Genomic DNA, 16,616 nt, shown 5'->3' on the forward strand with positions numbered 1-16,616 from the left:
TTTCCCAACAGAGCCCTGCCCACTTCAGTCCAGAAGAACATAAGAGTAGAGAAAAAACATAATCTTATGATGTGAAATAACCAAAGATGTTCAATATTTGGCAGAGAATACTGAGTTCATGCAGGACTCCATCACACGGAGTAAAGATGAGTTTTCATAGCTTTTAGACCATTTATGAGCAAATAAGTTGATACTACAGTCCTCCATGGCCTGAAGTTAATATGTAATCAGTGGGTAAAGAACATTAATCTAGCTTCATTCTGGAGATCTGAAGAGTCTGTACACGTTCTAACCACCGGGGGGCGATAATGTAGCATTACTGTAACATACATTTAAGTGTTTCATAACTCACCCTTTACCCTCTGTACTCACTAAAACTCAACTTTTACAATGAAAATATGAACACAGCTCTTTGACTCCATTGTGTGTGTTTTTTTTTTTTCAACAATCAGACATCACAAATACATAATGTCACAGAAAACAGAATTACAACAGCAGGAAGAAGAAAGTACTCACATCCAGCGTTGCATGCTCCATCTTCTTCCATCAGACGTCATCGTGCAGAAAGCATCATAACAAACTCTGCAGAGGGAGACAGAGACAGCAGCAGGTCCACCGATAAGGACTAATGACACTCTAATATCATAAAGGGACAGCATGGGATGCAGCCACCATGATTTCCAGGCCGTGAACTGGAAACTAACACAGCTCATGGTGTGATGTAATGTTTCTATTATCACCAAGTAAATGAAAAGTCCAAGCAGTGACGGCGTGATATGTCAAAGAAAAAAATAGCAGAAAGGATACAGGAGCATTTCAGTTGAAAATTTAAATGTCAGTTTTAGGGGTTCTGTTGTTGAAGTAAGATAGAGCACGTTGTTAATCAGTTTGATTAACACTTCATTCAGCTCGCAGTGGCCATTATTGCAGATTCACTTGTCAATCAAGACAGCTATTGATGTGTCCCTGTCAATGAAACCCAGCGGCAGATAGCCTGAGGCAGGTTTCACTCAATCAATCCAGTCAATCGTGTCTTCCATTTTCCAATGTCCTCCTGAAAAGCTTTGCCCCGAAAGGCTTCTGACTGTAGGTGTGAATCTATTGACTGACTGAGCAGTAAAGCTTAATTCCGGATTAGGCCACTAACATTATCTCTTGAGATACTCCTCCAAACATTTTATTTCAAAAGAAGTAAATCGAGCGGAACAGCAGCTCCTAAAGTCGTCCTAACACCTGAGTTTGACCTGCCGCCTGTGTAGTGAGAGCGAGCGGCTAACTGATCATATTGAGGAGCAGCTGCTTACTGATCCCTTCTGGGACTGACGCATCTATTCATATGTTCTCGATAACTGTAATTGATTGGATTGCTGAGACAAGACAAACAGGATCACACCTCTAAGCCCTTTGTGTGCTGCAGGCCATAATCACACACACACACACACATACGCGCGCACACACGTGTGTGGTGATGATGGCGCCTGCACGTGTGCACATAGACGTGTCAGTGTGCGCTCATGTGTGTGTGGTTGTATCCCACTGTATTGTTCATCAGCTTGCAAGGTACAACATGGTAATGACATTTCTGCAAAGTCCTTGAGCTGGTGTGACACGTGGCAGGTGTCCAGGCATGTGTATTGATTGGCTTAATGCACTCCTAATTAAATCGGATGGGCAATTCCAGCTAACCCACCTTGACTTAACCAACCCTTCTTTCCCATCTTAAACTTTTCCCTCCTCATTTCTTATAGATTTTCTCCTTCTGTCCCCTCATCCTGAACCCATTCCAATCAGATCCATTGACCCGTCTGCTTTGTCCTCCTGAGTTTGCTCTTCAGATCTCGTAGACCAGCAGTTACCAACATGTTTCATCTGATAAATTGGGTGTTTCAGTACTGTATGTATGCTATTAATACAACAAAAGATATTAGCAGAAAGTTGGATGTTAAAATCATTAATCCATTACTTTTAGCAAACAATTTTAACAGTTTTTTCCCCCATTACTTCTAGCTACCTATTTCATCTTCTCCATTACTTTAATCATTGTTTTATAACCATTAACTATCTATTTAAACCATTTATTGATGAGCCTACTTTTAACTACTTTGACTTATCTGCTTGCTTCTTATTTGCACACTCAACTGACTCAGGATGGGTCGCTTGCTGGTTCATTTAAAGTCACAATAAGTAAAAAGTGGAAGCCAACCCCAGATTCACTCCTGTTTTGGAACATGCTTTGTCCGCATTTTTTGAGGAAAATCCTACTCATTGTGCCTTTACATTTCCTCCGCATCACACCAATTTATTATCCTATTTAGTTTTGTATTTTCCTGTTTAACAGAAATATCAAATCATGATTTCCTTTCTTCAGTTATGTGAGATGAATATAGTTAGGAATAACTTCATGTTTACACACATACCCTCTGGCAACTGCAGAAGTATCCCCTGGGCTTCACGTACCCCTTGATTGGGAATCACTACGGTACACCACCCCTGTGTCAGTGTTTTATCATGGTGTTGTATTCATTGTTGTAATGTCCTCTCACACCTTGCCTGGAGTCTGTCCACTCCTCTCCAACACCCCCCCCCCCCTCCCCTCCCCCTCCCCCCCAAATCCCAAACCGCTCACCATCAAAGTCAATGTTGCCGTCTTTGTTGAGGTCAATGTCGCTGAGGATCTCCTCCAGCTCACCTTTCTTCAGCTTCTCCCCCAGGAGGGTCTTCATGCCCTCCTTCAGCTCATCGAGCGTGATCTTTCCATCACCATCACAGTCAAACTGTGCGGTTAGTGGAGAGCATTGAGGTGGGGACATGGACATGGAGAGACAAACAAGATCACAGATGAAGAGGATGACAGATGACAGAAGAAATAAGGAAGAAAAGCACAAATATTACAAGTCCCCGTCGCGGATGCGGAGGGTGGAGATTGATTATGGGGTGATGAATTGAGGTGGAGAAAGAAAGACGGAAATAGAGGGAGAGAAAGTTATCAAGAGACAAACAAAGCGATTCGGAGATGATGCAAAAAAGAGTTTTACATTGACAGTGTATATTAACAACATGGCTGCACGAGGTTCTTGGAAGTCTGAAAACAGCTTGAGTGGCAGATGGGGCGATGCTGACTCATGAGGTGTTAGTCGAGTGTTAGTGTTAGTCCTGAAGTGAGACAGACTTTTTAAGTGAACATGAGGACTGAGTTGGGATGAAGTGAAAATGTATTCTCATTTGTCACAGCGTAAACTAAGCTCTGACGTTATGGAAGTGTCTGTGCAGAAGTGGTGGTTTGGAGCTAATTCAACAGCCCCACAAATGGGTTTGAAGGTCAGAACATGTGAATTTCTAGTTAGGACGATAACACACGTGTGATAAATAAACTCCAGATTCAATGGCAGATGATTATGTCACCTTGCATTCTCAAAAGAGAGGACATAATGGTGTCTTAGTGTCTTTCGTACTGGCTTTGATAAAAGCTTGATCAACCAAGCAGCCCAACTGGTTCAGGAAGAGATTGTTTGGTTGAGACAGAAGTATTGTTACAAAGCTCTCTGTTCATGATCAGTAAAAAGGTGGATTATTTGATAGACACAATTTACTTTAGAGCCCCAAACAGCTTTTTACAATTTGAGGTGTACAATGCTGTGTTTCTATATTTCCATGTTGAAAGCACTTTTTCATTTTTCAAACATTGTTTTGCCATCACTTCATTGGCAATAATAACTTTGCCGAGTCAGCCGATGTCCAATTTCTCCCCTTGCTTTTAACAGCCAAAGTAGTCAAACTAAAGGCCTGGAGCTACATTTAAAATAGATAAATGAATCCTTGCAGCATATTACACTGTCCGATTCGTTTTCAGCTATAATCATGAATCGCACATTATCAGTGTTGTCTGTTTTGCTGTAACCATTAAAAACCTATCCTGCTGTAATGTGTTCAGTGGGGGAACTCAGGTGTGAGAAGCTGGGCTTACAAATAACGTGATCGCTTCGTTTGTTCTGCTTGGTTGCTTGGACTACGTCACTCCAGGGCTTGCCTTTGGTTGACCATCAATTGAGTACTTGCCTGCCTCTGTATTGACGTCAAAGAGAGCAACTTAATAGATATTTCCTCCAGACCAATGAAGCACAAATTAACACGTGAGTCAAAGAAGTGTAGAATATATATGGTGGCACTGGTGATGGCAGGGACTGTCCTTCATAAAAAATTCATCAATCAGAATATTTTCCTTTCCCCTTAAACTGTGCATTCATAGCCAACTAGCCCTCTTCTCACAGACTGGTGGACAAGAGGGGAGCCTTACACTCTCTAAGGAAAGGTCCTGTTGCACACTTCTGGTTACTGTCACAATACCAGGCCCTTTGCACTTGCTTGAAGTCACACGTCTCTAGACTCTTACCTGTTTGAAAGCACAGCGGAGCTCCTTCAGCCCGACCATATGAGCCGTCTCAGCCAGCATCCTCGGCCCCATTAACTCGCAGAAATCATCAAAGTCTACATGACCACCCCCTGCAGAATGACAGAGGACATGTTGACACACTCACATGCACAGGTCGACTACCAAGTAATAACTTCTTTGCCTCGCTGAAGTGTGTCTGCAGTGTTGTTAATAGCTCTCTCTGGGTTCATCACTCAGGGGCCCCTTTTCAAATTAGGCTACATGCCATAATTTGATCAATTGTTAATATAGAAATATGGATGAGAGACGTTTCAAGTCAAAGAAGCAACAACACAATTCAGCAATTCAGTTCAGAAATACTATGAAAGTATTGGGTGCAAAATGAACTGAAGTATCACGTATGTTGAATGTATGTTATACATGCAAGTTCCGCTGCCACCATCTGTTGGCTATCGTTAAACTGAGAGAAACTTTTAAGTACATTATCTCCCTCTCAAATATAGTGAATCGAAATAATATGAGTAAAAAAAACACTAGTACAAGTACTGTACCTCACTATTGTACTTAAATGCAGTAATAGGTAAAGGCAGTACAAATGCAGCTGGCCTTTATTGACCACGCTTCTGTTTTGAAAGTGTATTTATAAATGTCCTTAGCGCATGGAGGCGTTGACAATACATTCATCTATCTGCTCATTATGTTTCCATCCACCCAGTTACAAACTGTTTTGTCCTGTTTGATCCCCATGGTAATTATCAACACAGACTGACACAATGGAAAGACTCATGTTATTAGTTTGACTAAAGAAAAGCTTATTTGATTGCGTAGACCAATAGACTCGGTCTGTTTTCACTGTCTGAGCCTTTGTTGGATGTGAAAGTCTACTCCAATAAAGCCATGCGGTCATTTTGTGGTTAAATGAATCAGTGCTCAGAGTGTGAGGACGGTTGAGGATTAAAATCCAACTATGCCAAACTGTGCTTGCTGAAGGATCCTAAAATAAAAGACCATTCATAATGATCTTTGATTATTCTATGATTTTTGAGCTAGCAAAGGATTTTCATACTTGCCTCAAGCACATTATTTTTGGGCTGACTATAGCTTTACCCTTGTGGAGCAGCAGTCTTTTGGGGATATCCTGACACCTCCTTGAAGAATTGTGCCTTAAGTGGGTCGGTTTATAATCATGAAGGGGAAAAATTCCATCAAAAGTCGTTGGGAGATTATTATTAATTTTTAATTAATAGTGCAACACTAGTTATATAAGAAAGACTGAATTTCATGGTATTAATGGCTCTGTAGGGATTATGCTTCAGAGATTAAGCTAGGGATGTCTGAAGCTCATTCTACCTCATGGGTCAAATTAAGGCATCAATGAACAGATGAATAATTCATATTACACAGTATACATTGTAGCAGAAAATATCAAATGCAGTCACCACCACCACCAAAGCCTTGATGTTAACAGTGTCCCTTTCAGGAAGAGCTATAAAATGCTTTTTTACACAGTTTAAGGGAATCACATATTGTGTCATTATCAAGTGGAAGTGGCAATGAAAGACAATTGTATACAGATTTCCCCGTTATTTAACAGTATGTATTTGGTATTTTTGTAATTCTTGACAATAATTTAAAATATGACTCTGTAACCTCTTTTGCAATGGTGCACATCAGATGGGGACATTTATTAGGCATTAAAGTGAGGTTAATGCAGCGGTGGCTCCTTCAATTTTGAAGATCCTTGCTGTTGTTATTCTAACCACCTGATCAGGATCAAATCATTTTACACATGGGACACCAGGTGTAGCCAATTAACTAGCTGGTAGGACAAAAGCCAGCTGCACTCTCGACACTGAGGATTACAGCTGAGAAACACTGCCGTACTCTATCCAATGTGATGCAAATGTTTTGAGGTCAATATTTTTGCATTATCGGTGTTATTGTCCTCGGGGCGCAACGCTACGTTACTTTTGTTTTCCGTGTAAATTGATCCTGAGTTTAGGCTATTATTCCAAGCAGGCACGTATAGAAGTCTCCTACACAATACATAATACACACACCTGGTTAGAAGATTGGTTCAGCCATTTACAAAAAAATAATAAATACATAAAATGTATTCATTATTACTTGTTTCGTTCTATTTGTTCTTTTTTTTTATCAAAAGGAAGAAAAATAGGTGTCAGAAATGTTGTCCCAGCAGGGCGACAAACAGCCTACAGAGAGGGTTCAATAAGCAGCGGTATTGAAGAGTAAGCACCACACCTGCACATAAAAGGACCGACATCACATTTACAGGTAAGTTTACAAGCTGTTTAATGCGCTGCAGCTGATCAACTAAATAGCAACCTAGCATGCAAACCGACGTTGGCAGTGCACTCTGTTTGGTCACTCGTTCAACAGGCTACTGTGCAGACCAAGACGCGTGTTCACGTAGATAAGAAGGAGACTTTTCCAGGAAAGCTATTGTGGCTCTTAATTGTGTTGTGTAGTAGGCTGCTGTCAATTTTGCTTGTCGGGTCTGGGTGTTGTCTGAGTTTTCTACTTAGAACCTTAATTCTTTAACAGTGTATTTTCAGTTCATGAAAGTTAATTGTAACAGTTTTGGTCGTCTAAAAAAGTCTTATTCAGCGTTTGGTTGTTTAGCTCCACCCTCTCGTGTCACATCTGGTTGCAGAAAACAAGATGGCGACGGCAGAAATTCCAAATTCGAGGCTTCAAAACCGTAGTACACAAACCAATGGGTGACGTCAATGTGAGGACGTCCACTTTTTACATACAGTCTATTGTCTTAGGCCTACCAGGTGAAGTAAGGGAAGGGTGAACTATTGTATATAAATCCAACTTATGTTTTGGAAGAAAATCTGTGTCCGATTTCATACAAACATTTAAAAAATAGTTCTGATGCAGTGTAGGTTTTTCACTGGCATCATTTGTGTTAACGTAAATGCAGCTGGATTGCTGCGCACATGATTCTAAATAAGGATATTACAAATCATCACACCTGTAGTGTGTCTAAGTCCTGCGTGTCTGTCAAAGGTTTATGTGAAGTCTCTTGGCAGACGCTCGTAGTTCAGGCTTTGCTCTGACACTAGGTGTTACAGGAACTGGTTCTCCAGGCTTATGGCAACAATCAATGCAGTGATCATTCACCTTACACTTTAAACACACACCACACACAAATCTATACTGGTTCATTCAGTAAAGACAGCAAAGACAAACACATCCTCATTAAGAGCAGGGAGAGGAAAGGTAGATCTCGACTAAACGCACACCTCTCCATGCACACTCCCCTGCACCTGCTGTGCGAGGGCCATTAATCAATCTGCTGAAATGTCACGAATGTCCCCAAGTTTGAAGAAAAACATCAGTCCCTCACAGACACGTCGGAAAGAACGTGCACGTATGCAAGCGCACGCGCGTTTGTGCAACAGACACATCACTCAGGCGTTCACACCTACTCACTTCAGAGAGACCCATCAGTCACGCACACACGCTTTAACCAATCGGGAGGAAATGAAAAGCAAACGCACACGGACACAACCGGACGATATGTACACACATTTCATCTTGATTTGCTGGATGATCTCTATGAGCTCCATCTCCGTAGGCATGTAGCCCATGGTCCTCATGCAGTCTGCGATGTCTTTGTAATGGATGAAGCCATCCGCATCGTAGTCGAATTCCTTAAAGGCCTCCTGGAGCTCTGACAGACAGACAAACAAGTTAGAGCAATTGCAACAAACTGTAAAGTAGGGTAAAATATTTCTCCCCAGACAGATAGATACACTTTGTATACACGTTTTAACTTAGCTGTAAGTTGTTGACTCCAGCAGCAGATACAACTAAAGCTATGTTATGTGTTTTTAATTGGTTTTTCAGTTTTATAGTCTGAGAAACCTTCAATCTCTTTCGTGACTCACGAAGAGGAGCAAATAAAATCTATGCGATTTGATAAAGCTGAGCATTGACTATTAATTTATCCTGTGTTTGCGTCATAATTACATTAACAACATCTTACCATCTAACTCCTCCGGCATCAGCTCTCTCTCCTGTGGGGCAGAGAAGAAGAAAAAAGACAGCGTCAGAGGATGGGACGTAAAATCAGGTTGGCTTTGAAACAGCAAATTCTCCTGAGAAATATCCCAGTGATAATCTGTTTTTGACTACCAAATTAGAATAACATGCATATCATGTCAACACTGCCGCATGCTGACAGTGAACTCTAATGGGATTTCACCCTGTGACATGTCTTTCTAATTTGCGAAATGACACAATACCGCCAAGCACTCCTCCGTGCATGCGCTCACACACTCTCCACATCTGCAGCATCCCGAGGGACATGCAGCATAAGCTCATGTCTGTGTGCACACAAATACACACCCACGCACAAGACTGAGTTGCACAAACCTCTCACTGTCGCAAAGAAACGGATACATGTAAACTATAAGACACGGATGCACACACACACACACACACATACACACTTGCCGACACAGACAAGACGTATCATTTGCATAAAGCCTCGTGTGTGAATCATTGTCTATTCTCTGCCTTGTTTTGACATTAGCTGAGGGTGATCTCACCTTCTCTTTCTCCTTCTTTCTCTCCGCTTTTTATGGGTTTTCAGGGAAGGTGAGGCAAAGCTATTAGCAAAATCTCCACATAGATGGTCATTAAGGGAAATGATCGCCGTAAAATGTAGTGTGTTTAGTGCTTTAAATAGCAATATGTTCCAGTGGTTGTAGACAGACAATTTATAAAGGCACTTTAGAATTTAACGACCTAAGTTGCAATACTGTACCCATGCATATCCTCAGGCGAGAAATACTCTCGGGACTTTACTTTTGAAAAGATATGTTGGCCATAAATGTGCTGATGCATTAGTTTCTGTGAAGACCGCTGTATACCATCGCATAGCAGGGCGAGATGATAACAACTCTGGTTCACAGCGAAACTCAAGACGGCTAAGGTTCGAAAAAGGAGATGTTTAGAAGTGGGGACGGGGAAGTACAGGTTTAGACAGGCGGTGAGAAATATTAAGCGACAGCACTCTGAGAAAGTCTAACCGTTCACAGCTAATGACTCTGCTTCTGTCTTTGGCCCCTCCAGACAGAACAACTGCAAGTCTAAAGTCTTGGTTATACTCCCAAACCCATGGACAGCTGCGGCAGTAGTTCACTTATACTGTCTGCTTGGTGGACGTATTCCAGGCATGTGCAGTAGATAGATAGTAGCTACAAAATTGACTTCATGTTGGCGGAAAGTATAAATCAGGCTTTAGCCTCTCCACTCACACGGATTGGAGAGAGAGATGGGTGAAGTGACGATAACGCCAGTACAAGTTACAAACGGGCTCTGCACTGAATAGTATTCTATCATTTGTAGAATCAGATTCAGTGGCGGCTGCCAAGAATTGTTTCCGACTTGTAAAATCCTATAACTCCAGTGTTGTAGAAAATATATATAATGAAAAATGACTTTTTTGAGAAATGTTTTTGTCTAGTAAATATTATGCTTAAATCAATATTTGTGCATTTATCCTGTGAGAAACGACATGTTCACTACGGTCAAAAACAGTTTGCACTTGTGAGTTTTATTCAGTGATGAAAGTTGATTTAATTAAAAAATACATAACTCTCTTAATCCGATGAATCACTTCTTCAATTTGAGGATATTGTTTTATGGAATAATTTTTTTTATGAGGGTTATGAATTTATAAAATAGGACGACAGACATTCAAAGCTTGATTTGAAAACGGTAATAGAAGCTTTGAATAAGACAAAAAGGCAGTGCGTACAGCTTTGAAACTTTATCTCTGTACTTTGCATGTTAGTTATGCTTCGTACTGTGAACCTTTGCACATTCTTTAGACAATTTTGCACATTAAAACTACTATTTGTAAAAACTGCACAGCTGCTGGATTTTAATTCAGATACATTGTACATCTCTTTAAATATTTTCTATATGTTTTTTTTTCCTTTGTTAGGCACCAAAACACCAAAGCAGATTATTTGTATGTAAAAACTTACTTGGCAATAAACCTGCTTCTGATTTGATCAATAACACATCACACGCATCATTGCTTGAAACAATGTTCCGATTAGTGCATTTGTAAACATGTACAGACTTAAATTTACATATGTAAAACTTTGATATTGAAAGATCTTGAAATGTCATTCATCATCCAATCATGTATTAAAAATGCTTGTGGCAACAGCATCTAGACAATGGAGCCTGCTGACAATCTGCAACTCTTCTACTGAAGCATCAACACATCCACAGGGAAAGCAACACACATGCAAACTCGCTCATCTTCCTATAGAGCAACCGAGCTTGACATATATATGGCTGAGCACAAAGACGGCACGAGCCTGAGGGTATCTTTAAGTTCAAAGAAACAAGACTGACACACTAGCTTATGAAAGCTCTGATTATCGTGAGCAGAAATTAGCTGTGGGCTTGTTTTTCCTCCTCTTCCATTCAGTGAGGAAAAATATTGAGACTGAATAGAACTGAGAACAGGACACACTATTGGATGTATTCATCCATATCCATGTACGACACTGTCATCTCTATTATGTCAGACGTTACCTATAGTCCACTGTATTTTAGACATTTTGCTCTTTACCTCATCACATTTATCTGAAATCCATAGCAGCCCACTAGATGAAAGGTTTTGCATGAAAAACCAAATATCTTATTGAGGAGATGGACAGCCTTGAGTGTTAAAATAGTTTGACTGCATCAGATTCAAGTGTTTAACCTTTGATCATAGTCGATGCTAATGCTCACCTTACTCATATGCTTTTGTATTTTTACATAGGACCTTTCCCTTATTTTAGATCATTTTTAGGGCTTTTTTTGCCTTTTTATTCGAGCAGCTGGTGAATAACAGGACAGAGGGAAGAGGGGATCAAACACAACAAAGGGCCTGAGTCGAGCTAGAGGTCGTACCTGGATCTTTGCTTTTAATCAAATGTCCATTTCTATTACTGGACACGATTTTTATTAAAGGAAAGAATTTTTCAAACTTCAACTCTTTTTCTTTTTTTTTTACTGCTGAAAATGTGAGTAATTATAAGGCACATTAGAGAAGTAGTGGAACTGAAATGCAAAGAGAAGTTCAATATTGTCCTCCTAATAGATGTTGGCACTCAGGATGGCTAATACATAAATCATACAAGGTCATCCTGCACAAAGGCTTGAGGAAAAGAAGAGGCCCCCGTAGTTTATTTGGAAGCTGCTCCGCATGGCAGCCGTTCAAATGATTATTCACTGTATAATGTTGCCTACAGAGTTGAAACACAAACGTGATGCCAAGAGTTACCTCACTACACGTGTACTCTGCCTCAATTGTATATAAATGTATATAAAACTCCGATTTTTTTTTTCTTCTTTCACTGCAGCATAAAAAATGCCCCACATTGCCCAGAGTTCAACAGTGCTGTTTACCCTGCACGGGATCATTCCGCCTTCAAGAGCATATATTAAGATGGCAAGGTCAACACATTAATTGGATTTTTTTTTCATCCAGAAAGGATTAGACGGCATGCAATGCAGACTCTCCATTCATCCGTCAGAACGATCCCATTAACAGTTAATTTCATTCTGTCTGCCTTCACATGGTCCATCGAGCAGCCTGCTGCTTTGCAAGCGTGACGCATGGACACGTATAAGTGGTATGTGACAAACGCATGGTCACCACAATTAAACATGCAGTTACAGTGCGTACATATGACGCTCTTTGATGGCTCTGACCTGTAAATGCATCGATTGTTTGTCTTCAGCGATTTGTTTCCCCAGGCCCCCTCTTCAGTTGGGTCTAATGAGGGCTGACAGGGAACCTTGCTGAGGGGGTTATTAATACTTGTGTTGAGACATGGATTAGGACTGCTGAGGGATGGATGGTCTCCCTGCCTCAGTGTCAGGGCAGCAGCCCAAACCATGTGTCCTGTGGATACGATGCAGACCTTTCTACCTGGCTACTACTAAATGCAAACCGGGGACTTTCACAGTGAAACAAGGCAGATCAGTCGTGGCAGGTCCGGCAGTAACTCAGAGCAGGATGTGGAAATGGAGTCCACAGTAGCCCAAGGTCACTGGGAAACGGTTTCCATCAATTGCTCTAAAACAATGAAAATGTCCCATTTGATATTAGGAAATCTAGTTAAAAATATAATTAAAACATTCAACAGCACATAACTCCCTTTGGCGTGGATTTCTTTTATCTTATGTTAGTTTATGTTTTAGAGTAAATTCCTCTCCTGTGATGAAGGCATTTATAGAAAAGCCTTTGGCTCCCCTTTGTTATATGGTCCCATATGGTTCCACGATTAAAGGGATCGGAATATCATGCTATATAATAATAACGATAATAGTAGTATCCCCTTTTTTTTATGGAATAAGTACTTTAAACATGTACGTTGGGACAGCAACTTATTCCTTCTGCCGACCGATTCCCACACATTATGTTTGATAAGAAGCGGATTGATGACACCTGTAAACATAAACAGTGTTTTATATTTTTACAAAGAGTCCTTGTTAAGTCTACCAACTACTCCACATCTATATTGTTTGCAAGGGAACATGAACCCATCTCTCAGAAATAACATTTATATAAAATGAATTTGCAGAAGCAAATATACATTGCATATCGTTCATGCATCCCAATCACTTTCTGATTAGTAACAATCATATTCATGCATGTCTCACTGTAACTCTGTCAATACAGTCGTGCCAATCCGGGAACTACACCTGTTACTGTACGAGCAATAACATATATTTGCGAGTAAAAAGCCAATACTTTACCAATACATCTGTGCATCAAGAACGGACATGTCAATGAAAGTAAAACCTAATTCAGTCAGCTCTGCACACAGTCTAAAGCGTGGCCAGTTGTTGGGGAACATCTAAATGACTAATTATAAGGTGTGCTTTAAAAGCTTGGTGTCCTTATGTGTCCTTGTTGTGTGAACTGCCTCACCACAGTTGTTTAGTCTATGCGAAAGAACACTCAGCAGCATGTCCTGGATTGAAATGATAATAAGGACTGTGGGAGCGTTAAGATGGGTACAGAGCTATGTTATGAGAACATAGCCTCCTGACTACTACATGGCGTGGAAGCCATTTTGTGTGTGTGTTATGCTTTCGTGACGTATTGCCTGTGACACTGTATTGTTTACTTGGTATAAATATCCGAGGCTCAGAGTCAGACCTCTGAGCAGCCTTGATCCATGTATACTGTATGTGAATCAACTCTGTCTCCTTCTTTGCAAAGAATAAATGTTAACTGATTTATGATTTTCCATTCGGTCTTGCGTGAATTTTTCTAACACCAGTCAAAAGCTTTTGTTTTTCTGAACTTCTCTGCTGGCTGAGACAAAGCAGCCAGGAGGACAAGAGGGCAGAGGACAGAAGGAATGACTGATACTGAAGGATGTCCGTGTTCTACATTCTTCATAAACTTCACTCACAAGTGTTATTTATTTTATTTACATTTGTTTCTAGTGAGATATGAATGACTTCATGTATTAACTTTGTAAACTGTTGCTGCTCTATAAACAATATTTTGATATATTTTAAATATAAATTCACTTTTTTAATGTTATACATGTTTTTAAAAGCAATTATTTAGTAATGTAGAAAAGCAGAGTATTGATAAGAGCAGCTTTGTACTAAAATCCTAAGGATGTCTATCCCTACCTGAGGGCCACCGTAGTTCTCCAACACGCTTGGAAAGGGAGGGCTGAGCTTACAGCTTAGGGGTATTTAGTTGGTTGCAATCTGCTACAAACCACGAGATGCCACTAAATCGTACACACTGGGCCTTTAAATGATGACAACAGACTCAAAATTCGACCAGCGTGTGCCTGCAGTATAATGTACCATATATTTGTGAGTAGTCTAAATATATTGACATCTCAGGACAATGCTACTTTTTAAAAAAAAGATTAATTGTAAAATGTAGCACATTTTAAAGATATATCAATGGTGCTCTCTATAAATCAACTAATGTTTTTTAACAGAAATGGGAAAGGTGCCATTGAGCTGGATCATTTCAGTGGCTCATTTCCAGTTGTAATTTTCCCCAAATATTCAGTGATGCCCTGCAGCGATCAGTGTATCAGGCCTGAACAGAGCCAATGCTTCGCTTGAACCAGCCAGGGCATTAATGGAAGCCAGCCCAGTGTCCAGGCAGTAAATCATCCGTGAAGTGGAATTACTGGAGTGACTTCTTGGAAAAGATGTTGTTGTGTTGTTTTTTTATAGCATGAGGTAACACCCCTCAGTCCTCATCAGATGGTTTGATGTTTGATTGAATAGAGGTGGGTACTGATATTGTCTTTCCACAATCGTTTGACTAATTTTTATATCAGCAATTGCTGGTTTGTTAATGGGGCCATTCATTTTTTGGGTACTTGACACTACAAACAGCTGCAACCAGTGTTTATATTTTGAATCGATAGTTACCACTTAGAATGAGCTGAACAAATGGATCCATTTGCCAACTCCGTTCTGTGTAACTTTAAAGTCGAAGTGTTAATTCTCTCAGCTGTGCTGGCTCAGTCTATAAAGCTCCACGTTATCACCCTCTCTTCACCGGTCTCTTCCAACAATCTCTAACATTCTCATGAAGGAAGGAGACCCAAATGTACAAATGTCCTTTTAACAATAACACAGTACATTGTAAGTGATTTTTATTTTATTCTAGCTTTGGCAGTTTATATTATTGACTGGCTCTGCCGTGTTTGTCTTGTTGACAGAGAGAGATGTGAAAAGTGGCATTATGAAAGACTATAGTTTAGGCTAATTGGGGGGGGAAATGGCATTGTGAGAAAGTGTTGATAAGATGAAAGCTGATTCCTGACACATCTACCTGCTCCTAATGGTGTTTTATATAACAAACAGAAGCTTGAAACTGCAACTATGTCCTTTTTATTTGAGTAACCCAACCAGGAACCAAGAAGTGTGTCAAGACTGTGACAACAGGCATTTGAGTATGAGCGGTAACGTTGAACTGACCTGTCCAAAGAGTTTGTCGAGGAAGGAAATGTAGGCAGCGGCCACCGCTGAGCTGTTGCTGAGGCTCCTTTTGCTGTGCCGACGTGCCTCCTCCTCTCCAGAGCCATTCCCCTTTGCCGAGGGCGACTTTGAGCTGTGAAGTGTGTATTTACGAGCCAAGTGTTGAGAGCAGTCATCATCAAAGCCAGGCCTATAATTTCTTGTCCTAACTTACTTTAACTAACACAATTAAGTGCCTTTTTGGGTCATCTACTCCTTATAGCCTCCCCTTGAAATAATTGCTCAGCTTGAGCAGAATTATTGAAAAACGTCAGCAGTCCAATCACCTGACATTAGCAGCTACGTCAGTCACTAGAAAAGGAAGGAAGCGTTTCTTCGGAGGACAAGTTTCAAATCCTGAAGGCTATTTGTGCAGCGGATGTATCAATCGACACTAATTGGGTGCACAAATCTACACAACCCCGTGTCCTTGTGCTAATCAATGTTGATTAGAAACAGAGAATAATAATAACCAGAATTTCTTGGAGAGGCTGAGCTGAAGAGCCTTGTTTTTAAATCTCCTAGAAGCGGGCGATCTGCCAGCAGCTGCACCCTTCCCTCCTCGTGGAGCAGTGCTAGGAGAGAAAGAAGCCTTAATCAATTCAAAGTGCACTAAACGTCTTGCAATCAATGTGAATACTTCAAAAAAACAAAAACAATAAATAAACAATAAAAAAAAAAAACACTGAACTCTTGTATTCTTGTGGCTTGTATTATGTATGGACCCTGTTGTTGAGGAAATCCAGATGGATTCAGACTGCTGATAGACAGCAGCAGCAATGGGAGACAATTGTTGGAATTTTGGAAGTTTCACGAACTTTGTTACCCAGAAACTCTGTAAAAATTTAAAAAAATCTTTCCAAAGCAGGTGAGACCTTCTCTCTCTCTTCCTCTTTATGAACAGCTCATTCGTTACAGTATGATTTAAAAATGTGGGGATGGTCTCTTTGAGCCCCAAATTGTGATTTCGACTGACGTAATGTTTAAAATGAGAATCCTACCAAGTGCAGGATTAAAGCTCACAGCCTCACCTCTTGACTTGAATTAGATTGTTAATTTGACTTTATAAATGTATTCATTGCCTATTCCTTCAGTTAGATATCACTGACCTGGCAGCAGAGGGTGGTCTACTTTCTGGTCCTCCCTTTGCACTTTTCACTGACAT

At 40.5% G+C, this 16,616-nt stretch overlaps 1 protein-coding gene across 1 annotated transcript; it reads right to left on the bottom strand.

Annotated features, from left to right (window-relative positions):
• Positions 1–553: 553 nt before the first annotated feature.
• On the bottom strand, positions 554–16,616 carry cabp4 (calcium binding protein 4; the record flags this gene model as incomplete). The annotated part of the gene is made up of 8 exons (XM_079159369.1): positions 554–582; positions 2,627–2,774; positions 4,391–4,500; positions 7,950–8,093; positions 8,409–8,439; positions 15,413–15,545; positions 15,925–16,026; positions 16,561–16,616. 8 exons carry the CDS (start codon positions 16,614–16,616, stop codon positions 554–556), a joined length of 753 nt encoding a protein of 250 aa, XP_079015495.1.

This window comes from Pholis gunnellus, assembly GCF_910591455.1.
Source record: "Pholis gunnellus genome assembly, chromosome: 5".
Taxonomy (NCBI): Eukaryota; Metazoa; Chordata; class Actinopteri; order Perciformes; family Pholidae; genus Pholis; species Pholis gunnellus.